This window comes from Quercus robur, chromosome 2 (genome assembly GCF_932294415.1).
Source record: "Quercus robur chromosome 2, dhQueRobu3.1, whole genome shotgun sequence".
In the NCBI taxonomy this organism is placed as follows: Eukaryota; Viridiplantae; Streptophyta; class Magnoliopsida; order Fagales; family Fagaceae; genus Quercus; species Quercus robur.
The window spans coordinates 12,943,733-12,971,302 of NC_065535.1; the positions used below are offsets into that span (position 1 = coordinate 12,943,733).

The 27,570-nt window shown below is 35.8% G+C and overlaps 2 protein-coding genes across 5 annotated transcripts; both read left to right on the forward strand.

The window, feature by feature from the left end:
* The first annotated feature begins 6,335 nt into the window (after positions 1 to 6,335).
* LOC126712433 (rac-like GTP-binding protein 5) lies at positions 6,336 to 11,818 on the forward strand. Its single transcript, XM_050411758.1, has 7 exons — positions 6,336 to 6,912; positions 7,732 to 7,819; positions 7,931 to 8,040; positions 8,144 to 8,207; positions 11,010 to 11,074; positions 11,182 to 11,247; positions 11,347 to 11,818. Exons 1-7 carry the CDS (start codon positions 6,814 to 6,816, stop codon positions 11,446 to 11,448), a joined length of 594 nt encoding a protein of 197 aa, XP_050267715.1. The 5' UTR covers positions 6,336 to 6,813; the 3' UTR covers positions 11,449 to 11,818.
* A 3,960-nt stretch (positions 11,819 to 15,778) lies between these two features.
* Positions 15,779 to 27,096, forward strand: LOC126712434 (vacuolar protein sorting-associated protein 35B-like). 4 transcript variants are annotated; one of them, XM_050411759.1, is made up of 22 exons: positions 15,779 to 16,048; positions 16,178 to 16,274; positions 16,376 to 16,499; positions 17,497 to 17,682; positions 17,807 to 17,894; positions 18,092 to 18,148; positions 18,236 to 18,325; positions 18,451 to 18,573; positions 19,409 to 19,483; positions 19,555 to 19,614; positions 20,926 to 21,042; positions 21,251 to 21,490; positions 21,575 to 21,640; positions 21,868 to 21,957; positions 22,710 to 22,799; positions 24,589 to 24,678; positions 25,025 to 25,093; positions 25,587 to 25,667; positions 25,825 to 25,932; positions 26,026 to 26,129; positions 26,422 to 26,535; positions 26,639 to 27,096. In XM_050411759.1, exons 1-22 carry the CDS (start codon positions 15,956 to 15,958, stop codon positions 26,847 to 26,849), a joined length of 2,373 nt encoding a protein of 790 aa, XP_050267716.1. In that variant the 5' UTR covers positions 15,779 to 15,955; the 3' UTR covers positions 26,850 to 27,096. The 4 variants fall into 4 exon arrangements, with proteins under 4 accessions (XP_050267716.1, XP_050267717.1, XP_050267718.1 ...); XM_050411760.1 differs by lacking the exon at positions 15,779 to 16,048 and having other exon boundaries at positions 16,172 to 16,274; positions 17,514 to 17,682; XM_050411761.1 differs by lacking the exons at positions 15,779 to 16,048; positions 16,178 to 16,274; positions 16,376 to 16,499 and having other exon boundaries at positions 17,544 to 17,682; positions 17,836 to 17,894.
* The last annotated feature ends 474 nt before the right edge of the window (positions 27,097 to 27,570 follow it).

Below are 27,570 nucleotides of genomic sequence, written 5' to 3' on the forward strand. Positions count from 1 at the left end.
TCCTCATAAGTGCAGAAGGGAGGAGCAGGATGGGGAGAGGCTTAAACGGCCAGCTCATCATTCTCGAGTCTTTACGATGCCCCATGTTACTAGTGAGGATGCCATGAGTAAGGCTTTACATCAAATATCTCAGTCTCCATTCTCGAAAGAGATAGAGAAAACAGACCTACTAAGAGATTTACTAGGCCAACTTTCACAATTTATGATGGCAAAATGGATCCCATGGAGCACGTCAGTCATTACAATGAAAGCATGGCCATATACTCTAAAAACGAGGCCTTGATGTGTAAAAATTTTCCTTCTAGCTTAGGTCCAATAGCTATGAGATGGTTTGATAGGTTAGAAAAAGGGGCTATCCGAGGTTTTGACGAGCTTATTAGGGCATTTGGAGCTAGGTTTATGACGTGCAGTAGGACCTCAAAACCATTCACCTCACTCTTCTCGTTAGCAATGAAGGAAGGTGAAACCCTTAGAGCTTATTCAGATCGTTCTTGGGAATTGTATAATGAGATGGGGGAGATAATAGGGGAATTGCTGCAAGTACCTTTAAGGTGGGCCTTCCCATTAATTTCGACTTGAGGGCTTCACTAGCCTTAAAGCCAGTCACGGATATGAACAAACTGATGGAACGAGTAGAGGAGGTCAAAGCAGATTAGGCCTCTCGACCTCGGAAGGAATTTTTCCCCCAAGCTCAGAAGCAAAGGATGGAAATGGTTAGCTCATTGTATAAAGAGCTTGTTTATCGAATTGTGGAAAAGAAAAAGAATGAGCCATATTTCCGTTGGCCAAACAAGATGAGTGAAGATATTACCAAAAGGAATCAGAGCCTTTACTATTTGTACCACCAAGATCGCAGACATACAACTGAGGATTGCTGAACTCTAAAGGACCATTTGCGTTAGCTTGAGAAAGCAGGTTATCTGGCAGAATTCCTAGTTCGGGGAAATTCATGCCTGCGGGACTTAAAAGACGGAACCACCATAGGAACTTCGACACTAGCTTGGGGGCTCATATGGGTAACACATGTAGCTAGGAAACGAGTGGAGACTATGAAAACACCACCTAGGGTGTTGACTGTGAATTCGACTTCTGACACAAAATTGGAAGGACCTGTACACAAAAAGAGTCAATGGGAGGATGTCAACTTCACAAGAAAAGAACTTAGGGATACTATTCAGCCCCAGGAAGATGCCCTGGTAGTTACACTGCGAATTAGGGGCTTCGATGTTAAAAGAGTTATGATAGATCAGGGAAGTTGGGCAGAGATAATGTACCCAGACTTGTATGAGGGATTAGGACTTACTCCTGAGAATCTAACAAGGTATGATAGTCCCTTGATGGCCTTTGATAGGAGCATTGTTATGTTAGCAGGGCATGTGGCCCTTCCTGTAGAGGTGGAAGGACGAAAGGAGACTGTCTACTTTATAGTAGTGCATTCATACTCCCCGTATACAGTAATCCTCAAACGTCCTTTGATCCATTCATAGGTCTAGTACTTTCTTCATTGCATCAAAAGGTGAAATTCCCAACTGAGCAGGGCATTGTGGAAGTACGAGGAGACCAATGTATGGCTCGGAAATGCCAGATAGCTACTGTGGGGCATAAGCAAGAGGCTAAGTCCAGGTCAACAAACCCCTTGTAGCAGCTACAGTCCCTACCCAAGGATACTTGTGAGCAACTGGAGAAGATACATATTGATCTCGAGGATAAATATTTCCAAGTAGGAGCCAATATCCCTATGTTGGAAAAAGTTGAGTTAATCTTGTTTTTAATAAACAATTTAGATGTGTTTGTGTGGAGTCCATATGAAGCACCCGGGGTGGATTCGGACTTTATTTGTCATCGACTTAATGTTGACTCTCGTTGTCCACCAAAGAAACAAAAGTCTCGTAGGTCCTCAGATATACATGTTAAGGTAGTAAGGAAAGAAGTGGATAAACTTAAAGAGGCGGGGGCAATCAAGGAGGTTTATTATCCCGAATGGCTAGCTAATACGGTAGTAGTAAAGAAAAAAAAAAGGGAAGTGGAGAGTATGTGTAGACTTCACAGATCTAAATAAGGCATGCCCTAAAGATCCTTTCCCAGTGCCAAAAATAAACCAACTTGTTGATGCAATGTTTGGGCACCCCAAGGTGAGTTTTCTTGACACTTTCTAAGGATACCACCAGATAGTTTTGGCCCCAGAGGACTAGGAGAAAACTTCTTTCATAACCCCCACTAGTAATTTTCATTATAAGGTCATGTCATTTGGGTTAAAGAATGCGAAATCTACCTATCAGAGAATGGTAACTAAAATGTTCAAAGAGCAATTAGGCAAGAATATGGAAGCGTACATTGATGACATGGTAGTAAAGAGTAAGGCCATGTAGAAGTACCATTTGAAGTTGAATGCCTCAAAGTGTGCCTTTGGGGTAAGCTTGGGGAAATTTCTAGGCTACTTGGTGACCCATCAGGGTATAGAAGTTAATCCGGATCAGATTGTAGCTTTGCAAAGTCTAAAATCTCCACGGAGCCTTAAAGAGGTCCAACAACTTACTGGGATGACCGCAACTCTTAATCAATTCATTTTGCGGTCCACTGATAGATGTCAACCTTTTTTCCAGTTGTTGAAGAAACGGAAAGGCTTTCAGTGGACGGATGAGTGCCAACAGACATTTGAGGAGCTAAAGTTCTACCTAGCCCAGGCTCCCATTTTGTCAAGGCTAGTCCCCAAAGAAACGCTATATATGTATTTGGCTGTAACTGATCATGCGGTGAGTGTTGTTCTGTTGAGATTGGATTAGGGAGTGCAAAAGCCAATTTTTTATTTTAGTAAGACTCTTGTGAAAGCAGAAATGCAGTATCTCCCTCTAGAAAAAGCTGCGATTGCAGTAATTCATGATGTACAGAGATTACCCCACTATTTCAAGCCCATACGGTAATTGTGCTGATTAAGCATCCCTTACAAGCGTTGCTCAGAAGATCGGATTTCATGAGGAGGATAGCCAAGTGGGAAGATTCTTTGGGAGCTTTTGATATTCAGAATAGGCCTTAAACCTCTATCAAAGGGCAAGTCTTAGCAGACTTCGTTGCGGAATTCACACCTAAGCAACTCAAAGTTTTGCAAGTAAAGGGAAGCAAGATAGTGGGACCTCAAGAAGATATATGGCAGGTATATGTGGATGGAGCGTCGAATTGCTGAGGAGTAGGGGTTGGAATTATACTTATTTCTCCGGAAGGAATCAGAGTGGAAAATTCATTCAAACTAGGTTTTCCTGTGTCCAATAATGAGGCAGAGTATGAAGCTCTCCTTGCGAGGCTCAGAATGTCTAGGCAACTAGGGCTAGACAAAGTGAAGTTGTATTGTGATTTGTGATTAGTTGTTAGTCAGATCATAAACTAGTTCAAAGCCAAGGACCAAATAACAATGAGCTACTTAAGGGAGGTCGGGATGCTAAAATGTCAGTTTAAGAGGCTAAATATATCTCATATCTCAAGGGGCAAAAACAATCATGCAAACTTTTTGGCTACTCTAGTTTCTTCAATGGAAGATCCCCTTTCGAGGATGGTGACGGTTGAACTTTTACCATTCTCCAACCTAACTCCTTCCGACAAGAACTTAGTTCTAAGCATACATTCGTCCGTAAGTTGGATGGATCCAAATATAGTTTATCTCCGAAATGAGATTTTGCTTGAGGATAAGAAAAAGTTTGAGTGGATCAGATGTAGGTCTCCATGGTATTGGTTATCCGAGGAAGGGAAATTATATAAGAGATCGTATTCAGGACCCTATCTACTATGCGTGCATCCCAAGGCAGTTGACACACTTCTAGAAAAGTTGCATGAGGGAATATGTGAAGGTAACACGAAAGGGAGATTGTTGGCTCACTGAGCCCTTACTCAGGGGTATTGGTGGTCAAACATGTAGAGACAATCATTGGAGTACTCCAGAAAGTGCGATCAATGCCAAAAGTTTGCACCAAGCATTCATCAGCCTGGGGGTCAGTGGAAAGATCCCCGTCCAAATTAAAGCCCACAAATGAAATGGGCCATAGGAATAAGATTGGGCTAGGTTTGGCTGCAAGGGGGAAGTCTAAGAAGGGAATAGGCTGTAAGAAAAAGGAGGTTAAACCTCACGCCTGAGAAGGGAAATGCCGCGGTATAATGACTCCCATGAAGAGAATGGAAGGATAACCATGTGTTTAGACAGTTGCATGGATGATCCACATGCTGCCACCAGATGGCACTAGGAACTACGGGAAACTTCCAAAACATGCAAGAAGATTAAAGATTTTTATCTCTACCTCAATTTGGGAGCCCTCACCTAACCTTTGCCGCATTAAATGCATGTAAGACAGCCAAACAGTAAAAATATCTCACTGAAGGCAAAGTTCAGGGATAAGGAAGGGGAAGAAACCAATAAAGTAAGAAAAATATCTCTTAAAACTAGGCCAGCAGTGTAACAGCTGTAAAAATAGCAGCAAAAGTGAGGCTTATAAATAAGAGGAAAGTTCAGTGGAGAAGGAGGCAATTTTCTTTTTGGAAGAAGAAGAAAAGTCTATCTAGGGAGAGTAATAGAAGTAGAAAGAGAGAGAAACAGTAAGGGTGTCACCGCGGGAACAAGAAAGTTTCCTATAACAACATCTGTAACTATAATTGTAACACGAATAGTCAAAGAAATCCACTACTTGTGTTTCCCATTGTGGAGTATTTATTCCTTATTATTTATTTGTATTTAAGTTGTGTGAACTATTATAGTAGAATTTTGAGGCGAGTACCTCAGGGGACAAATTCTGTGTCCTTGCATATGGTTTTTTGAGTTAATAAGCAGTAAGTTACTAGATTAGAGGAGCTTTCCTCCGAATTAGTTTAGAAAGAAAAAATTCTCTCTTATTTATTATTCTCGACCAATAAGATGTTGTGTTTTCTGCAGTTTTAATTAGCTTTATTAGTAGTGTGGTGAAACCTACACATCAACAAGTCCATATATAATATAACCCAAAAAAGAGGTTTACAATTCATCATTGAATTTTGCATGAGTATCAATTTGGTTTTTGAGCTTTTAATTTGGACAATTGACCCAACCCTACATATTCAATTTATAACAAATCAAACATTTTGTTCTTATATTTATGTTATATTAAGAGGAATGATTATACACAAATTTTCTACCATTTATCAATAAATTTGAAACGTTATCATATCCACGCAAAAAAAAATCCTAACAGAAAGGGGTTTTTTTTTTTTTTGGTCATAAATCAAATATGTATTGATAGGAATGGCAAAGTAACTCGTGTGTGTATATATATAAACTAAGTTAGGATAAAGTTATATTTGGTGTAATTTTAAGTATTATTACACCACCAAATAACTTTTTATTGAATTAATTTTTTATATATTGAAAATCTCATTGCCTGGATTATATGATCTCTATGTTCTTAACATGCATGCTAAATGTTGTGCCAATATGATATTATTTACTATTTGATCCATAAAATCATATAGTTATTGATTTTAGTCTATCTTAAAATTTTGCAAGCATGGATGATATAAGAAAAAAGTGTAATTTAATGGCAAATTTGTCAAAATTTATATCCAATAAAGAAATGTTGAGTAGTAAAACATTGTTTAAAGTTGCACTTGTGTAACTTAAACCTAACTCAAAACAATCTTTTTTTCTATTTTTACTATTCTCATCACTGCTCTCTTATTTGTCTCGAGCAAATGTTAGAATCACCTTATGAAAAAAGTATTTTCTGTATTTCATGTGTATGTTGCAACCTGTGAGTATCTCACTCCACACACTCGATACATATGATACCCCCTTGTCACTTTATTAGAAATAACAAAATATTTTCACCTTCCCTTGTTTCAAAAACTAAAATAGGATAAGGATGAATTCTCATGGCTCATCCTATCAGCATTTCTACTCTTTTTCCAGTGTGGATAATTCAATAATTACATTAGGAGGAGTTTAAATTGTGGATAATTTGATAACTACATTAAAATGAGAAAAATTTAAATTATGAACATCTTAATTCGAAACATCAAGAAGTACTTTCATAAAATAAAAAATAAAAAAGTGAATATGAGAAGAAAAAAAAAGATATAGTCAACATTTATTTGCACCTTTATGGTCTCAATTGTTTATTTTTTATTTTTTTAGAAATATATGGTCTCAATTACTTTTTTTTTTTGTTTTTTGTTTTTCTAATTTTCAATTATCAATTATAAAGAAAAGGGAAAGAAAGGTGGAAAAGAATAAATAAATAAGAGTGGTATTTATAAATTTTAAATAGGATGAGCGGTATATGATAAGGAGCAGCTGTAATGCAGTAAGGTGTAAGCCTCTAAGAAAAAGAGAAAAGCTGGCAAAAGGTTGTCTAGGTCAGCGATCGCTTCAACCGCTATTGTATTTTGTATTTTGGATTTCTATTTTCCATCGTGAAATTGTTTTCCTTTTCCCCTTTTTCTCTTTTCCCCTCTCTCTCTCTCGTCTCTTCTCAAAACCTCAGGTCCCACCCACTTCACCCATCGTCCTGTCCCTCTCTCTCTAATCTATCTCACATTTCAATTTCAATTCCAATTCCAATTCCTTTTCTGAGCAATTAGGGCTAAAGCTAAAAAGCGACACACTCTGTGGGGATTTCAATTTCAAAGAATTCCGATTCTTTCTCTCTTGAAAGCTCTTCCCCAAGAAATGGAGTCTAGAAGATGATCTCTCTCTGAAGAAAGAAAGAAAAACTGAGGTGAAGTGAAATAGGCATTATCATTGTTGGATTAGAATTAGCTTTTAGGGGTGGAGGAGAGATCCAGTGCTTCGCTGCTGGAAAAATGAGTGCGTCCAGGTTCATCAAGTGCGTCACCGTCGGCGACGGCGCTGTCGGCAAAACTTGCATGTTGATTTCCTACACCAGCAATACTTTCCCTACGGTCAGTTTAGAGTTCCTCTTTTCGTAATTTCTGCCTTCAATTTCGTCCTTTTTGTATGCTCATTTTCTTTCATGGATCTTTCTGGAACAAAAAGAAACGAAAATTTGAGTTTTTTTTTTTTTTGGACGATTTTATTATTCTTGGAAATGGCTGATAGTATGTTAATTGTATTTTGGGGTTTGGAATGTTACAAAGATAATTAATTTAAACCTGATTTCGGCCAATTTAAGATAACAATAATTGATCAATTATGATTGTACTTTAAATTTCGTATTTTTGAGTAACATAGGAACTTATGTACACAGAGAGATGTATCTTCTTTGGAAATTTGAGTAGAGCACTTCCACTATTTGTTGGTTGATTCTTGGTTTTGTGTGGTAGGAAATATTCGTCACTTTATCGCTTTTATTGTTCGAAAAATATTCAGTCTGCTGTTTATTTTGCTAATAATTTTCCTGTAAGATTATTTATTTTCAATTGTAACATTTTATTCTCCAACAACAACAACTAAACCTTAGTCCCAAATTTTTTTTTGGGTTTGTCGCGAATCCTCAACAGTCTAGTCAGGGTCGGCCAAGGCCAAATGTATTCTTCAGAGGCGCCCCAATATGTATCTGTAGTGTGGATCCATTCATAATAGAGTGACTAAACCCCCTCATTTTTCTGGACCTGGGACCAGCTTAGAACGAAATGTACTAATCTAAGCATAGACACATGAGGAGTTTTCCGTGACATTTTTTGCTTTCTGTGAATGTACTTTGGGTTAGAACTTAGAAGTTTTTGGTTGTTAACTATATTGTCATTTTTCATTGATAATAGGACTATGTGCCAACGGTTTTTGACAACTTCAGTGCAAATGTGGTTGTGGATGGAAGCACCGTTAACCTTGGGCTATGGGATACTGCTGGTAATTATACAACTATCATTTTCAGATTTCCTGGATTTGCTTATATTCTTCTTCTCCTCCTTTTTTTTCCCTTCTTAATTATAGGTTTCTAATGAATGATTTGTTGGACAGGTCAGGAGGATTACAATAGGTTAAGACCCTTGAGCTATCGAGGTGCAGATGTGTTTATTCTTGCTTTCTCTCTCATAAGCAAAGCCAGCTATGAAAATGTTGCAAAAAAGGTTTCAAAATCTTGACTAGTCTTTTTTTTTTTCTTTTTATAAAATATATTCATTTTTATGTTGTGTGGGCTGAGATTTTTATTTTTATTTTTTTCTGTTTCAGTGGATTCCTGAATTAAGGCATTACGCACCTGGAGTTCCAATAATCCTCGTTGGAACAAAGCTCGGTACGATTTATTCTCAACATTCCATTTACATGCATTCTTGATTGATACTGTTTGTAATCAGCTGTGTTTGTGGAATGTGGATGGAAGGTTGGTTGGGTACTCAATGACCAGTTTTGGTTTAATTGTCTCCAGTTTTTCAATATTCGAATCCTAGATTAGTTGGGTTTTTGCTCAAAGTCAAACCCTTGATCAGATATTTTGGTAGTGTCTTTCTTAGGTCTTAGAATTGATTAGGTAGGACTGTTTACTCTCTTTTTTTTCCTATGTTTTTCATAAATTACTATGGCTTCTTGTGTGTAAGTTTAATTTAGGAGGTCATCTTTGTTAGTAGGATATTTGCTTATCATCCTCGTAGGTATGTTTTCCAGCAATTGTATTACTCAGTTATGTTCTGTTGCTGGAAATAGAATTTTGTTGTTGTTGTTTGCTACCTAGTTTGACACACGGCAGCATGGATTGATCGCCACCTTTTCTGGTCAGTGACTCTTGTCAAGAAGTTAGGCATACTTCGTTTCATACTTCTTTGTTTCTAGTAGCTATTGATGTAATGGCAGCAAGTGATACTACTAAGGCACATATAATTTTCATGGCAGTTATGGTATTAAAGGTTGCACTTGTTTGTTCATAAAGTCCAAACAAACCCCCTTCTCAACGTTAACAAACTTCAATCTGTTAACAAATTGAAGATCCTTTTGACTCTTAGGAGCTTGAACTCAAGCAAATATCTGGTTCATCTGGAGGATCCTGAAATGATCTGGAACTATTTTCTTGCAGTTGTGGCCTTCAGTGATAAAGGGGGCCCACATATTAGGGTAGGGGTATGGATGCTGGTGTGGGAAGAAGGAAAGGGGTATTTACATCACTGAAGTTATAACGGTAGAACAATTATTGAAAAGACAGATATAAGGAATATGTTATTTGCCATTCCTATATAAATGTTGATTTATGAGTCTTCTCAGGTTCATGCTTCTGTCTTTGGGCTTGAGCGTGACATGTTACTTGGCAAATGAGGCTAGTTCTGATGCAACATAAGCTCCAGGGAGCTTAAATTTTAAATATTGTGCTTGTCAAGCAGCCGGCAAGTTGAGTTCTGTACTTGTGGATTGAGGTAAGGGAATAGAGATTTTCAAGCAGAAGATACTTAAAAAAAAAAAAAAAATTCAAGCAGAAGATGGTTTGTGATGGACCAAAACTAGGGAACAGGTTAACAAAACCTAGAGTCTTCAAGAGGTTATACAAAGTACTAAACCAAATACTGCTGCATAGTTGGGACTTGAAAACTTGATAAGTAACTTCTATGGGAAGAACATAAATGTGATTTTGACTTGTGAAACAAGCAATGCATGACTTCCTATGAATTCAAAGTTGTCTTTAAAATCTATTTTGATCAAGGCAAGTCATTATCGTACAACCTAGTTTAAGCCATGCACAACACTACCCTTCAAATCTTGAGGTCCTGTTATCTTTGTTTGCACTAACTTGATAGCCTTGAATTTCCATACTCCAACCAGAAAAGATTGACCATGAACAATACAGCTATTTTGGGAGTGTAGTTATATTGATATGGCTATATGTTAGGTTCATGTCAATTTTCTGATCATAATCCATATTGGAGTCAGCAAGAATTACATGTAATAATTTAGCATAAGATGGAATAAGCAGGTTTCAATTTATCTTTCAATGTAGATAGTTTTGTAGATTCTTGGTCGCTCATTCCCATAAAAAAAAAATATTCTCTATTTGTAATATTAAGTTTAAATTAATAGTCACTCAATCATCCTCCTCAGTTTGGTAATAGCACTTGAAAGTTGAGTTATTGGAGATTTATATTTTCAATTATTCAAAGTTATGTTTTCATCAGAATTGTTTTTGTCCACTTGATTCTAATCTGCCATTACGTTCTCATCATACTCACTTTTTTTATCTGTGCTGATATATAATTTCGCTTCATAAATCTGGAAAATTCACTGTTATCATTTGAAATTATACGATGCCAATTACATGCTTTTAACTAATTTCTTTTCTTTCCATGCATCATTATGATCTTATATAACCTGCTTATCTAAAAAAAAATCATGATCTCGTATAACCAGAATTTGATCTGGTCATCAGATTTGTTATGAAAAACCTACCAATTTTTTCTTTTCCTATTGATGCATTCTGGACACTAACTAGAATGCTTATATACAACCACCACCCACCCCCCCCGCCCCAACCTATCCCCCCTCTCAAAAAAAATTGTAATAAAAAAAGACATGTCAATTATGGAACTAGCATAGAGTATGACTTTAGATAGAATAGAATGGAAGAAAAGAATACATGTGGTCAACCCTAACCAATCTGTTTGAAAATCAATACTTGACTCCAAAATTTTGGGAATAAGGCTTTGTTGTTGTTGTCATTATTGTTTCCTTCTTACTCTTAGTGCCGCTACATATGTGTTAATATTTGGTTCTTGCAAAAAGACTGCAACTTTTGTACTCGGTCTATGTCTAACTGGCCTTTACATCTGTAATGATCATAAGTAGCTTGAGAGTTTTACACTGTTTTTGTGTGTGTATACATATTCTATTTTCTTGTTTTTATTTGGTTATGGATTTTCTTTTGGGGATTATCTCTTGTGAGTGTATTTGCTTGAATATAATTGCTTCTGGTTATTTAAAGTATGTTTAAGAACTCTCTGATTTGACTTTGTTTGTTAATACATAATCTGGAGTTTTGTTTTATCGTTGCTATTTAAATTTTTATTCCTTATTCATGAAAGATGTACTTGTTTTCATAATTAGTTCCATCTATCTGCAGATCTTAGGGATGATAAGCAGTTCTTTATCGATCATCCAGGTGCGGTGCCCATCACTACGGCTCAGGTAAAATCTTCTGCACCCTCAATGTTTCTCTTTTATTCTCTACACATCTGTTTTAGTTGATCTATGACCTTCTTAACATGTGGTTTTATATTCCCTTTTTGCTGAAGGGAGAAGAGCTTAAAAAACTGATTGGATCTCCTGCCTACATTGAGTGTAGCTCAAAAACACAGCAGGTTTACACAATTCTCTTCATTTATTTGTGCTTAATAATATTGGAAAATTGCCTTTACGCCCTTGTTACTTATTGGACTCATGTCATATTGTAATTGCAGAATGTTAAGGCAGTTTTTGATGCAGCCATTAAGGTTGTGCTACAGCCACCAAAGCAAAAGAAGAAAAAGAAAAAGGCACAAAAGGGTTGTTCCATATTGTGATTCAGAGGAGGGATTGTATTTGACATAGGAGACAATGACCCACGAGCCTATTTTACATCTCCATATCAGTCAGTCAAGTCAGTCCTTGTGTCTCTGTTCTTTTTTCTATATCCATGCGACCATGTCCTCTTTTAAGGAAGCAGCAACCTGTGGTGTATATTCTTTGACTGACATGCTAGGGATCAAATGTGAAAGCATGAAATTATTAGTTTCTGGCTTTACCTTTGTTTTCATGATCTGTAACTCTGGTGAACTAGCGTATTCCTTGTTGACCCCATGTACACGTATCCGTGTTTAAAAATTTGTCTCCTGTATTAACCAGATGCGAGGAAGTGAACTTGGTTATATCATTCGTAATTTGTGTTCTTAATCTTCTACTGTTTCTGTGTGGTACTGCAAGTTTTGGATGCTTTTAAAAAGTATGTTTTTATTCTTTTGACAAATACAGTCTAGTCTGTGATCACGCAAATGAGGAAACCTGAGTTGGCTGTGCATGTCTTAACGTGATTAACTATACATATGGTATGGTGGATGTGTTATCATTGAATTTTTTTTTTTTTTTTTGAATCATGTTATCATTGAATGTTGGGGTTTATACCAAGGTGCTATCAAATATGCATGGGCGTTTATGATTGCCACGTCTGAACATTTTTCAAAGATGAATTAGCCATTGCCGTCTGTGGTAGACCCTAATAAATTTCTTAATATAAATAATTATGAAATCTTTGAGGAAGTAATTTGATTCGGAGGTCTACAATTTGTTCTTTCTTCTTTTCATGATACCCAGACTTTGGTTATTTGTAGGACTGCCTTATTTTAAAATTTCAATTTGCCTTTTTTTTTTTTTTTTTTTTTTTTTTTTCATCAAGATCGAATGATAAAATTAGTTAGCCCCTCCCCCACTCCCCACTCTCCACCCCCCCCCCCCCCCCCAAAAAAAAAAACACTTGATCGGTCTAATTTCTAAATTTAGAATTTTTTTTGCCTAAAAAGAAAATTCCTTATATGGCCTTATGGTCCTCTAATGTGTACATAAGTAAAGCTCATTTTGATTTTTTTTTTTTTTTTTTTTGAGAAACTCATTTGGAAGTATAAAGCTTTAAAAATTTGTATATAAATCAAATAAAAGGAAAATAAGCTATGGTTAACTTGTCCAATCTGGACGAGTTTTCCCTCCCTTGAAGAGGTGATAGAGCAGAAACATGTTTTACTTGTTCCATCCCGCCATATATATATATATAGAGAGAGAGAGAGAGAGAGAGAGAGAGAGAGAGAGAGAGAGAGAGAGAGAGAGGTTAACGAGTTTTCCCTCCCTTGAAGAGGTGATAGAGCAGAAACATGTTTTACTTGTTCCATCCCGCCATATATATATATATATATAGAGAGAGAGAGAGAGAGAGAGAGAGAGAGAGAGAGGTTTAAGTTATATTTGGTGTTTTTTTTTTTTTTGGAGAAGAAGTTATATTTGGTGTAATTTCACATAAATTATACATTTTTTTAACCTTAAAATTTGCATAAGATCCAACAATAAAAATATCATTATTTGCCACTTTATATCTTTATTTTAAGAAATTTCACCATTGTCTCTAATCCTGCATTAAATTCTTCCTTTGGCTTAGTTGCCCGAATAGCATTCCTTCCAATGAAGTTTTGGGTTCAATGGGTTTTATCCTTGATATTACAATTTCCTTACGTGATTCGGCTACTAAGAGCCTGTTTGGATTCAATATTTTGATAACTCAATTCTCAATTTTCATAACTCATTACTCAAAAATGGTGGGACTCATAACAAAAAAGTTGTTTGGCCAAACGATAACTCTGTTTCCATCACTCAATTCTCTGATTTTTGAGTTATGAGTTATGGAAACTGAAAACAACCAAAGGCTGTTTTCAGTTTCCATAACTCATAACTCAACGACAATATTGTAATTAAACACACATAGGGGACCCACAGCCGCAACTTTTGACCACCTTTTGACTTTTTTTTTTTTTTTTTTCACTTGTTCGGTCTTCAGTTCTGGTTTTTTTTTTTTTTTTTTTTAGCTTCGGTGAGTTTGGGTACTGAAAACCAAAAAAAAAAAAGAAAAAAAGAAAAAGTTGCATTGGCTGACAGGTATGGGGCCCACAAATAGTGTGAAAAATATTGAGTGATGGAAATTGGGTGATAATGCCAAACAAGTGTGAAAAATTGAGTATTGAGTGATGAGTGATGAGTGATGGAAATTAAAAGTGATGGAAATTGAGTGATGAAAAAACCTTGGCCAAACAGGCTCTAAATCTCCAATCCGCATACTCTCTGACTGTGTGGTAGACTAGGACTTCTGGAATAAGCTTGGAAGTCCTCACACCATGCAGTCTTCTTTCTGTGTCTTTTCATATATGGTTGGAAGAGAACGCCTTAGCTCACAATATCCCCATGAAGTAGAGTATCCCTCGGAACATCCTTTTTCCCTTTGGCATATGACAGCGTATAAATAATTACATCTTCAGGTCTGGAGTTATTGATCAGAATATCTATGAAAATTGCTTAAAACAAAGTGCATAAGTTTAAATTGAACACAAATGGTGCTTCCCAAGGCAACCCTGAGTTGCCGCCGGGGGGGGCCCGCTTATTAGAAACCATAATGGGCAATAGATCAAAGGCTTCGCAAGATACATGGGTAGCACCAACAATATCACGGTTGAAATCTAGGCTCTACGTGATGGGCTATTATTGGCTAAAGACCTTGAAATTTCATATCTTATTTGTAGAACTTGACTCTAGTGCTATGGTCAAGTTGATGCTTAGTTTCTCTACAAATGCTCTTATGGGACCTCTTTTGACTAATTGCAAAAACATGATCCATGCTATACCCAATAAGAAAATTAGGCATATCTTCCAAAAGCTAACTAGTGTGCTGATACACTTGCTAATATATATGAATTACTTTGTTATCTAATTATGTATCTGTTGCTAAACCACCAGGTGTGGTGGAGCATTAGCTGGCTCTTGATATGACTAAGCACACATGTAACAAACTTATCAATAACTAATCTATCATATATCCTTTATTTACCAAAACAAAACAAAAAAAACCCCGAAACCACCTCATTATTCTCTTGGTATTGTAATGATTATCCATTTCCTTTCTCTCTCATTTATGCCTTATTTATATGAATTACTAAACCAAGAGAATATATATGAATTACTTTGTTATCTAATTATGTATCTGTTGCTAAACCACCAAGTGTGGTGGAGCATTAGCTGGCTCTTGATATGACTAAGCACACATGTAACAAACTTATCAATAACTAATCTATCATATATCCTTTATTTACCAAAACAAAACAAAAAAAACCCCGAAACCACCTCATTATTCTCTTGGTATTGTAATGATTATCCATTTCCTTTCTCTCTCATTTATGCCTTATTTAATATTGAAATTTTAAACCACCTCATTATTTTATTTATTTATTAATTTTTTAAACCCTTATAATCCATCCCACTCGCCCACTTTAGTCCTGAGAAAAATACACCCTATTTTGCTTAAGGATGGCAAAGGGGCGGGGCGGGGCTGAAGGATGGGATATTCACCCTCCCCTCGCATAATTTTGTCTTGTCTCATCTCCGTCCCGCCCTACATGATGAGAAAAATTTTCTTACCTCATCCCTGCCCCTTGGGGCCCTGCGAAGCCCCACTCCATCCGGTAAAACTCTACTTCTTGTTGATTTGCCCACAATTATTACAATTTTTTTTAATAAAACATGTTTCATTAATAAAAATATACTTGAAATTACAAATAAATTTATCTCATCAAATCAAACTAATTTTTAGCAAAAATTGAATAATATTATCCAAGTGTTTTACAAGACAATATCACAATAAAAAGAAAAATCTTTTACTACAAAATCAATAATTCAATAGTATATAAATTTGTTTCTAATAAAGACAAAAGAAAACGTTAAAATTGTTCCCTTATTTCCAACCTTATTAAAAAAAAAACAGAGAACTACATTAGGTAGAATAAAATAAATTCATAATATGTTTGTTTAAATAGTAGGGTTTTAAGGTGTAAAAATTTTATAATTTAATCCTTATTAATGTAGGGCAGGGTAGGGTAGGGTGGGTCTAAAAAGTTTAAACCCATTCCCGTCCCGCCACCTTTATGGGGTAGGAAAAACCCGCGTAAAATGAAACGGAAAGAGACGGGTCAATCGGAGTGAGGCAAAATTACCATCCCTAGTTTCAAATGTATGCTTCCGATCACAGCTGAACGTGGTCGTTTAATTCATTTCCAAAAAACTACTATTATATTTGCAACTACAAATCAATCACAGCTGTTGTGAGTCCACTTTAATACTTCCCTACCAAACGTTCAACTCTCGTTAGTCGTTAACGTTCCTGTTTTTATTTTTTTCGATAGGATTTGTTCGTTTACGTTCTTCTACCTTCATTACATTCATTGCCTCATCACTCCTTTACTTTCCAAACCAGTTTAGGGAACACAGAGAGAGAGAGAGAGAGAGATGATGATAAACGGAATTGAGGACGAAGATAAATGGCTGGCCGAAGGGATCGCCGCCATTCAACACAACGCCTTCTACATGCACCGCGCTCTCGTAATCTCATTCTCATTTCTCTTTACTTTTCCCCATTTTTTAACCTAATCTATTTCATAAACCCTAATTTCCACAATTTCTTTTAATTTTAATTTGATTTCATTTTTTTTTTTTTTTTGATCGTCTCAGGACGCCAATAATCTCCGAGAAGCCCTAAAGTACTCGGCTCAGATGCTATCGGAGCTTCGAACTTCGAAACTCTCACCTCACAAATACTACGAACTCTGTAAATTTCTTTCTTTTTTTCTCTCTCTTTCTAAAATTGCCAATCAATATGATTAGTATGGGTTTAATTTGTGAAGTATATTTTGAATTTTGGATTATAAGATATGCGAGCGTTCGATGAATTGAGGAAGCTGGAGATGTTCTTCAAAGACGAAAGCAGGCACGGGGTTTCGATTGTGGATCTCTATGAACTTGTTCAGCACGCTGGCAACATTTTGCCTAGAATGTAAGCTTCTTTTGATCATGCTTCAATTGTTGTCATTTCAATTGCATATGGAATATTTTGATCACCTTTTGCAAATGTGGCATTTTTTGAATCTACAATTGATAGGGATCAACAAGTTATTAAAAACTGTTTTGTCTCTTTGAGAGAGGAGTGGTTTTTCTTTTTTTGCCTGATTCTTATCCAATTGTATACAAATAGTAAAGGAAAAATGATATTTCTCACATATACAAGTTGAAACTAGAGCAAAAATAAAGTATTTCTTTGCAAGCATAAGAGAAATAGAATGAATAGAAAAATAACTGTGAAAGAATCCTTGATCGTGTTAGGTGGCATTATCTTAATACCAGAACTGATAGTTGAATTAGAAAGGCTACTCATTCATGGGTAGGTGGTTGTACCTTATGAGAAGACGATAAATTTTGCAAATAGTCATTTTTATAGGTAATTTTTTTTTGACAGGTCCAGAAGGCAGTTCTCGTTTTTGCTTAATTTCAACTTTATTTTCCATAACCTTGTCTCTTGTCTTTCTTAGATAATATTTGGCTACAAAAATCTTCATTGATTTATTTATTTGCATGATTGTGTATTAACTTCAAATATTTACTGATTTCAACATGGGTATGCTCTAATATAATTTTAACTTTAATTTTGTCCACATTTCGGGGCTACAAGTTGATATAAGCAAAAGAAAATAGAAGGTCATATTTTTTTAATTTAAGGTGGAAAATTTATCCTCTTCTTCATGAGGAGGGAAGTATTATATACTTCAATCAGAAATTATTATGATGTGTTGGAATCAGCTAAGGGTTTAATAGGTCAAATATGATTTGAAAATTTCAATTACGTTTTGGAAAAAAAAAAGGTGAGATGCTTTTCATTGTTACCTTCCCATTCCAATTAAATATGAATTTCTTTTAGATGGGCTTATTCATGTTTGGTTATTTCAGATATCACATTTTTGTCAGTGCATGTGAAGTCCATTTTGTTGATTTACCAGGTATCTCCTATGTACAGTAGGATCTGTGTACATCAAATCTAAGGAGGCTCCTGCTAAGGATGTCCTTAAAGATCTCGTGGAAATGTGTCGTGGTGTTCAACATCCAATCCGTGGGCTCTTTTTAAGAAGTTATCTTGCTCAAATCAGTAGAGATAAATTACCTGATATTGGTTCAGAATATGAAGGGTAAGGTGGTTGCTTGATTACATATATTTCCATTTTCAAAATGAAGTCATCTGTTCCAGCAGTTGATTGCTCCGTGTTTTAATCTGTTCAATATTCATGGAATTGTGCCATTATCTTTCTGCAGAGATGCTGACTCTGTCATGGATTCTGTAGAATTTGTGCTCCAGAATTTCACTGAGATGAATAAGCTTTGGGTACGACAGCAGCATCAGGTTCGTTGGACTTCTACAAATCCTTATCTGCTTTCATGCTTGAACATGCATAGAACCACTGAACTTGCATGCCACAGAGGTAAAAATGAGCCATGATGGCATGATTTTGGCCATGCAGATGTTTTGGTGCTTGTGAATCATTCATACTCTTTGGCGATCCTGAGTTGAGGACTTCAATTGGGCTTTCTGGTCTGCAGGGACCTGGTCGGGTGAGAGAGAAGCTGGAAAAGGAAAGGAGCGAGCTCCGTGATCTGGTAATATCTGAAACTACCACCAGATGAAATTGTGTAATAGATTTGGTAGAGTAATAAAATTTCTGTTTTTCTTATTTGATTTACTAGGTTGGGAAAAATCTCCATGTGCTCGGTCAAATAGAGGGCGTGGACCTTGGAATGTACAAAGATGCTGTTCTTCCCAGAGTCTTAGAGCAGGTCTATTAATCTATTCTTTTCTCAGGTTTTATTAATTTATTTATTTATTAAATTTTCTTCTAAATTTCCACCCGAGAAGCCCTCTCTGATCAACTTTCTAATAGTAACAAAATTGGGTTGTGCAGATTGTCAACTGCAGTGATGACCTTGCTCAATATTATCTGATGGATTGCATAATTCAGGTCTTTCCTGATGAGTACCATTTACAGACCCTTGAGACATTATTGGGTGCTTGCCCCCAGCTTCAGGTGAGTGTCATGACATATTGGATATTATTTTCTTTTTCAGGGTTGCATAAGTTCTTACATTTGGCTTTGTTCTGCTATTTTGTTTTTGTTTTGTGTGGGGGACACAGAAGACATAGTTCAACAATTCCAATCTGGAGACACATTGCACACCCCTTGCACTAGGTAGTTGCCATGCTGCCCATGATATCATGTCCTTAGGAGGACTATTCAAGTCTAGTGTGGGAGGGCAGGAGCATTTTAAAAGCTGTAGCTTTTATGGGAAGCTTCAGCTTTTTAGGAAGCAAGTCCTAGGTGGCTTCTCAAAAACAGCCTAAAATGCCTAAGCATCTTAACACAATCAGTAAAAAGCTGAAGCGCCCTAGTTGACATAGCATCTTTTTTTTTTTTGAAGAGGGGGGGGGGGGGGGGGGGTGCCATTTGAGCACGACCTAATTGGCTGAGGTTACCTAACATCCTACAAGTAACTTTAGCTTTTAATATTTTAAACCCTTGTAAAAGCAGTCTACAAATGCATCCTTTAAGTGGTTTACAAATGCATACTTTGGAACATGAACATTGTCTAGGAACTAACCATGGTGCAAGAATTATTATTAAATGCCTCTGAAGTGAACATGTGAAAATTGTCTCCTTATATGATAAACATACAACACTAGGTTGGGAAAACACATGCATGTCTACCCTTTTGCATAATACATATGTGAAGGATCTTTGATATCAAAATTTTTAGTGTTTTGCATTTCTTCTTAATTCTGATTAAAGCAATAAACTCATTAAGATAGCCTTTTGCCTTTCTTCTTTTCCCTTAACCACTATCTGAATATGTTTCTTTTTGCAGCCAACAGTTGATGTCAAGACAGTGTTATCGCAATTAATGGAGAGATTATCAAATTATGCTGCTTCAAGTACAGATGTTAGTTATCTATATGCTGTCTTTGTGATATATGCTTTCTCATTTTTTTGATCATGGTTTTCTTGTGCCAGGTGTTACCTGAATTTCTGCAAGTGGAAGCTTTTGCAAAATTGAGCAATGCTATTGGGAGGGTAAGATTTCCCTAAGTTTGTAAATTTATGTTGACTGTTATTCAAATTTGGAAGTGCTACACAAACTCAGGTAAATTTATGTTGACTGCAATTTCTTATCTTATAAAAACAGTTGACCTTTAGCTACTGCTTTCTTGAAATTTTCATACAAAACTAGAACTGATATCCCAGATATCCAGTGTACTGAATTAACATGGCGTAGCAAAAACTTAATTAGATATCATTGGACTGCCTTCATATTTCATGCTCTGTGCACTGTTTCTTCAACGGAAATGGGAGATGTTCTTTCATGCTGGGAAAAAAAAAAAAAAGCAGCATTTAGTTCAAAATCAGAAAGGAATGACCTAAAACAATTTAAGGAGGTATCTAATATTATAACTTCCAATTGGAGCATGCACTCCATTTGATATATTAGCAATGGTGACATATAACCTGAAAAGAGCATGCACCCCATATTATATATCTGCAATGGGAGAATAGGGTACATAAATCCTGAAATATATATTAAAAAGGAGTTTTTTGATAGGTAATTGCAATTGTTTAAATATCCTTCAATGTTTAAAAATAAAAAAAGTGTATACAGGGAGTATAACAAATCAAAGAAAAACAGTAAAGCAAAACAAGACTAGAAAAGAACATACACAGAACCAGCCGTCTAATTAATGGCACAAAAGTAGAGTATCTAGGAAATCCATTAGAGAAAACGTGGACAGAGTGGAGGACTTCAATCCCCATTCATAAAGAGTCTTCAGAAATAAAACTTGAGGTTTGGTACAGTGGACTCTTTTTAAAATGCGGCAATTCCTTTCACCCCAACTGCACCACATCAAACATACCAGGCTGCCCCCTTACTGTCCCATATCTACGAGAACCCAACTTACCATTCCAGGATTTAAGCATTGAAGCAACAGAGTTTGGCATTACCCAAGAAATCCCAACTAGGCAGAAGAGAAAATACCACAGATTAGAGGCAATTGGGCAATGCAGCAACAAGTGCCTAGTGATTGTGAAAGAGATGCTGAGTCAGAGCTGTGGGTGTCAACATGGTGAATGTGGGTAAAGAAATTTAATTAGGGGCTTTGGTTTTTTCATAAAACCACAGTTGGGGTATTCATATTTGAAGGGAAAAGAGAGCCTTACATTTTTTTGCTCAACTGACTCCATGTGTTGGGCTTGGGCATGCAAATGCATTTATTATCCTTTCTTTAATTTAACAGAAGCCTTTTTTCAATTTTTTCCATTCTATGCATATGTTTAATTTAAATGTGGAATTGTGCTTTATATATGTTGATCAACTACATGCAATGGCAGGTGATAGAAGCACAGGTCAACATGCCTATTGTTGGAGCCATAACTTTATATGTCTCTCTTCTTACATTTACTCTCCGTGTTCATCCTGATCGACTTGATTATGTGGATCAAGTACTGGTATGTTGTCTCTTGAAGCTCATTTATAACAATGATTAGAGCACCTATTGGTTCCACCTAACTATTGCATGAAATTTTATATGAAAGGTGTTCTGGTCAGAGTAGATATATAACATGGATGGAAATTTTTTGAGGTTCTGTTTAGAAATGGATTTTTCTGACAAGGTTATGCTGACTTGGTTGTTCTTTATTTGAATTTTTATTACAGGGAGCATGTGTTAAGAAACTCTCTGGCAAACCAAAACTTGAAGACCAAAGAGCAAAAAAACAAGTCGTTGCGCTTCTGAGTGCTCCACTGGAGAAATACAATGATGCTGTCATGGCCCTGACACTTTCTAATTACCCCCGTGTGATGGATCACCTTGATAATGAAACAAATAAAGTCATGGCAATGGTTATTATTGAAAGCATCATGAAGAATTACACTTGCATCTCTACTGCTCATCAGGTGGGCTTCTTCTCTGTTTTTTCTACAATCTTAACTTTTTTTTATTGGAGGAGTGTGGTTAATAACTTAATATGCTGTTTGTAGGTTGAGGTGCTGTTCGAATTAATTAAAGGGCTCATCAAGGACTTGGATGGAACTGCTGCGGATGAGGTGCATATAAAGAGTTTTTTTGCAAACAGAATTTCATCTTATAAGATAGAGATTTGAATATTAAAATTCACTTGGTAGCCTGCTATCAACACCTTTTGATCCACATTATTTTTTATTTCTTTCTTTATTTGGGATATTTAATCTTTATTTTACTGTTAGAAACATATAATGATTTTTCTTCTTTACGTCTCTCTCCTTGATTTGTTCCTGCTATATCCTACCAATAGCTTGATGAGGAGGATTTTAACGAAGAACAAAATTCTGTTGCTCGGCTCATTCACATGCTTTATAATGATGACCCAGAGGAATTGTTAAAGGTAAGTAATTGATGTCTTGAAAATTTTCTGCATCAGCATTGTTTCTTTTGATGCTAATGTTACTTGAATCTCCTTAAATCCATTAACATCTTATAAAATACCTTGGATGCTCTTTTTTTTAAAGATATTATTGTTGGTGGTCATTAAATGGGTATGCTACGAGCTGATAGAAATAAAAGAGATAAAGAATCTAAAGTCAGCTTGTTATGTACAATGGAGAGTACAAAAATCCTAGGCTTTGGACTGTCAATCAAAGTTTGCACACACCTTGTGAAATGCAAATAAAAATACTGGGTGCCAACAATAAATTAATATTATTTAAGATATTGTAATGCTACATATAAAATAATTGTAATTTTAAGCCTCAAGAATCAGAACCCTCAACTTATTTTCAGCCTTTTATTATTATTATATACTAATGCGAATATTTATCTTGTCTAGGAGATATCCCATGAAGCAATAGTGCCTTGGTCCAACTCTTTATTATGTTAATTTGGTCTACAGTTTGTAGGAAAACTCTTACAGATTTTGGGGTGTTTCAACTTTTTTGATGGCAGGGCTTGTGTAAACGTCTGTCTGACATTTGTTCAGACATATGTGAAAAATATTGGGCTTTGTGCTGAACATCCCATGTCTTTTTGAAACTACAGTACTTGTTTCCATTTCCATAAATCTTAGGTTCTGGTATATTTTTCACCTCATGTTTATGACTTAAGAATTGTTTTCTGATGTTCTTATTCTCCGATCTTCAGATCATATGTACCGTGAAGAAGAGTATAATGAATGGAGGACCAAGACGCCTGCCTTTTACTGTTCCTCCTCTTATATTTTCTGCACTCAGGGTATGTTTCTTCCTGATTATGGCAGACTGTTGTTTCTTTTTTTCCATGCATGCAATTTCTATTGCAAGATATACATGAGTGAAAAAATTGCATCGAGTACTTTTTTCTTTTCGGTCTGGACTTGACTGTGAACGAAGAAAGAATTTCTGGAGTGGAAATTTGTTGTCAGATTCTTGTTAGCACCTTTATAATATTATGGATAGTCAACAAGATTGTGAATCTGACTTCTAGAATTTTTGCTGAGGACTTTAATGATTGCTACTCCTTTGAACCAATCAGCTTAGAAGAGTTTGTGTACCCTATGCACATTTTATGAGTCTGTGCTCTCAGTCAACCCATTTAAGGTGCATATAGGAGTATTTCTGAGAGCCTCTTATAAGTTACTGTTCTTAATCAATAAGTAAGCCATATAGTTGGGAATTTAGAACTCATAATTTTAAGGCTTAAACTCAAGATCTAAGGCATAATCCTTAAACTCAAGACTAATATCAGAAGCTTTTTTTTATTAAAAAAAAATTACATGTGCTCATAGAAACTAGAATTAGATAATATATGCAAATTGAAAATTTCAATTTAACAGCTTCAAAGCATTAAGGCCAAGTAAATTACATAGCGTGCTAGTTAGGGGTGTAAAAGGGTGCATTGCAGTTACAGGCAATTTTTTTCACTGCACCACCATGGTCAGCTTCCTGGTTTGCTCACCACACTGCATCTTAAAGGGGGTCAGTGACCAAATCGGCTCAGATTGGTGTGATTGGGTCGGTTGGCCAGTTAGTTCAATGCTATGAATTTTTTTTTTTTTTTAAAAGCTAAATGATGAATACGGGAAATACTTTTCTCTCAAAAATTCTTTTACATTGATAACACCCCTGAGCCATTTGTATCACATATTTTACATATCTTTTAAAAAAAGATTGGTCAAAAACAAAGAAAATAAACTATTTGAAAAAAAAAAGGAGATTCTAGGGTTTAGTTTACAAATTTTGGAAATTACATTTGGGATTTGGGATTATGGACAGGGTTTTTCTTCGGTGCAGTCTCAGTTTGTCCAGCTTGTTGTACACCCCTAATGGCCCAGAATCCTTGAAGCATCTATAAAAGATGACATATTATATGCAATAGAACTTTGAAAACATTAAATGAATCATGGTGTTCTGGAAAATAGACATACTTAAACCTTAGTGCACTTCAAGTTCCTAACTTCTTTTTATGAAGAAAGGAACTCTATATTTCTAGTTTATGACATGGATCCAGTCATTAGATTCTCTAAGGACTTGGTTCAAAGGTGAGTTGAATCCCTACATGTAAGGTTTACAAGTATCAAGAAATTGTTATTTATGCTATCTTTGTAACTACCATTGCTACGAAAACTTCATCTGCCTTGGGAAAAGAAAGGAAGAAAAATAAAAGAACCAAAAATCTTAGAAGGCCCAAATTGTGCAGAAATATCACTATTTTCTACTACGTGTGATTGTGTCAAGTGAAAGAATACATATGAAAGAAATGTAATTTTGCTGGCAAGAACTTGAGCTGATGATAAAGAAGTGCACTTGAAAAAGTCAATTCTTTCTGACCACTGCACAGTATTTGTAGTTGGTAGTTTTTATTTGGATGCTATTTATATACAAAAAATCAGCATACATATCTTTTTCTCTTTTGAGTTTGATTTACCCAATTTTGGTGGAGTAATTACCTCTTGAATTTGTGTATAGGAGTTCACATTTGATAGTTTATTATAAATGAACCTTAATTTTGAAAGACTGTTCAGAAAGTTGGTTGTGGCTTGCAGTTGATAAGGCAATTACAAGGTCAGGATGGGGACGTAGCGGGAGAGGAAGTGCCTGCAACTCCGAAGAAAATTTTTCAGATATTAAATGAGGTAACTTTTGAACTGATGTGGAAGACAATGTCAAATGTTTCATATTGATTCTTACAAGACTGAAACTTTTTAGACATGTCCTTGTAGACAAAAATACTTCCTTATAGGCTTTCTTGACAGGGTTGTCCATTTTGTTATGTCTGTTGGATGGTTCAATTTAATTACAAAAACTCTGTTTTAAAATTTCCTTATCTGGTTTCCTATATATCTTCTTTCACTAAAGTAACTATGGATTTTTCTTAGTGTGTTCTATTTTTTATTTCCCTTTTTCTCCTCTCCTTATAAATTCATTTTCTATGTTGCATGCTTGTACTCATAATATGACATTATAATTGTTTTGTTTCAGATGATTGAATCTCTTTCCGCTGTTCCATCTCCTGAACTGGCATTAAGGTTGTACCTGCAATGTGCTGAGGTATGCCTTGACTTTGTCTGGTACTGCAGAAAACAAGATCAGAAAATAATTTTTTGGTAGCTCCTAGAATTCTTTTCTGGAGCATGAATAATGATACTTTTTAAAAATAATATATAGTTTTCAAGATTCCCCCCTGCTTCATTGTAACTACCAAATTATCAAAAAAATAGTTTTCAAGATTGAGGGAGAAGGCTTTTTTTACTTTTTGTGGCAAAGTGGTAATAAATTTCTATTACTTGTTAAAATAGATTTGTGTGAAACATTTTACAATGGCATGACATGTGTGAACATTTCTATTACTTATTGTGCATGAAATTTTAGAATGCCATTACCATAAATTTACTCACACTTCATTAAATAGAATCATTATGCATTTTATCTTGATTATATTTTCCATTGATAAAGAAAGCCTTAATGTCATGTCAGATATCTGTAGCTGGGGGACTAACTGTATGTTTCTGAACTCTTTGTTTTTTTGTTCCTTGCTGATCAGGCTGCTAATGACTGTGGTCTTGAGCCTGTTGCTTATGAATTTTTCACTCAGGCATTTGTATTATATGAAGAAGAAATTGCGGTAATTGTCCATGAAATAATTTCTTGTGATTGAGTTTGCTTTGGATTACTGACAAGAAGTGGCCATTTGTCGTCAAATGTTTTAATCAATAAGCAGTGTCTCACATTTAGCCTGGCCATATTTGTTTTATTTACATGAGTATTTACCTTTCTTTTAGGACTCCAAAGCCCAGGTGACTGCAATACATCTGATAATTGGAACCCTTCAGAGGTTGAATGTATTTGGTGTTGAGAATAGAGATACTCTAACACACAAGGCCACAGGGGTAATGATGCTTGAATTGCTGTCTAATTAATGTGCTCTTGTTACCCATTCCTACTAAAACTCATAATGATGTTTTTTCTTTGTTTTGTGTCAGTATTCAGCAAAGCTTCTAAAGAAACCTGATCAGTGCAGAGCGGTTTATGCATGTTCACATCTTTTTTGGGTTGATGATCAGGATGGAATTAAGGATGGAGAAAGGTACACTGCGAGATATTTTACATCCATATATCTGACTATACCGGTTGCCTGGTTTCATTTGTCTTAATGTGTCAATTTGTTGGCATTTTATTTTGGCATTATTTTTTTCTGCTTGTTGAGTATTCTTGATAATGGAAGCAACATGGTAGTTCTTGATCTTTTATTATCATTGCTATTAAGCAGTTTGCTTCCTAGGGTATTAAGCTTTCACTTCTAGGGGTAATCCATAGTTTACCTGAGTTGCCACATATATGGACGAGGACATAACTACTGGTGCTATTTCTATTTACAGGGTCCTGCTTTGCTTAAAGCGTGCCTTGAGGATTGCAAATGCTGCTCAACAGATGGCCAATGTTACACGGGGTAACAGTGGGCCAGTCACACTCTTTGTTGAAATACTGAACAAGTCAGTGGTTTAGAGTCTTACCAATTTGAACTTTGCTGATATACACGCATGGTTAATAGCTTTTATGTTTATTTTTTGATTCATGGGTCGTTATATGCATCAGGTACCTTTATTTTTTTGAGAAGGGAAACCCCCAAATTACAAGTGCAGCAATCCAGGGTCTAATAGAATTAATCACAACTGAGATGCAAAGTGAATCTACAGCCCCCAATGCTGCTTCAGATGCTTTCTTTGCTAGCACGCTGCGTTACATCCAGTTTCAGAAACAGAAAGGCGGTGCAATGGGAGAAAAATATGATTCTGTCAAGGTTTGACTTATTATGTGTTAAGTTATACTACTGAAAAGTTTGGATATATAAACAAGCAAGTTTGGGGCTGAGAGGAAGGAAATGATGGGGAGAGGTGAGCAATGAGCACAATTGTATAAAATGCCTGCACCTTGACAGGAACTCATATATAGGTTTTTCTTCCGCCTCCCTTCTTTTTTCCCTTCTCCCCTTCGACCATTTTCATTATTATTTTTTTAAAAGGTAATTAATAAATTATTTTTTATTGGTTTGAGGGTTTGTGTGAGTTTTCACTGTTTGTGGCTCGCCTTTTGATTCCTCTACTGTTCTATTCTCGAACCTTTATTTCATCAAATAATATGCTGTTTTTGGGGCTAAGATTGGCATCTCCTAATTGTTATATTTGTATGCTTTTAAATACTCAATCATTCGCAGTAAAATGTGTGTGCCTACGTGCATGTACATCTTGGGTTACAATCATGGGCAAAGTCGTTTGGTTTATAACTTCATTGTTTTGGAGTTTAACTTGGAACCACGCTATCAATTTACTGTCAGAAAGGCAAAACATTTGGAAAATGCTGTGTTGCACCACTTGGCGACATTGACTGCGAAACATGATAGTAGAGAAGGTATCTCATATATCAAATATATACATATTCCTTCTCAGTGTGTCAGTCTCACATGACTTGAAATGAAACTTCTTCCGACCTATTTGCACCAATAAGCTAGGCAAATTTTGATTGGCCAA

Excerpts from the sequence above, each read along its gene's own strand:
- LOC126712433 (XM_050411758.1), top strand. The coding sequence starts at position 6,814 with ATGAGTGCGTCCAGGTTCATCAAGTGCGTCACCGTCGGCGACGGCGCT. Across the intron at positions 7,820-7,930 it reads TGGGCTATGGGATACTGCTG|GTCAGGAGGATTACAATAGG; the intron begins GTAATTATACAA and ends TTTGTTGGACAG. Across the intron at positions 8,208-11,009 it reads CCTCGTTGGAACAAAGCTCG|ATCTTAGGGATGATAAGCAG; the intron begins GTACGATTTATT and ends ATCTATCTGCAG.
- LOC126712434 (XM_050411759.1), top strand. The coding sequence starts at position 15,956 with ATGATGATAAACGGAATTGAGGACGAAGATAAATGGCTGGCCGAAGGG. Across the intron at positions 16,275-16,375 it reads TCACAAATACTACGAACTCT|ATATGCGAGCGTTCGATGAA; the intron begins GTAAATTTCTTT and ends TTGGATTATAAG. Across the intron at positions 22,800-24,588 it reads TTATATTTTCTGCACTCAGG|TTGATAAGGCAATTACAAGG; the intron begins GTATGTTTCTTC and ends TGTGGCTTGCAG.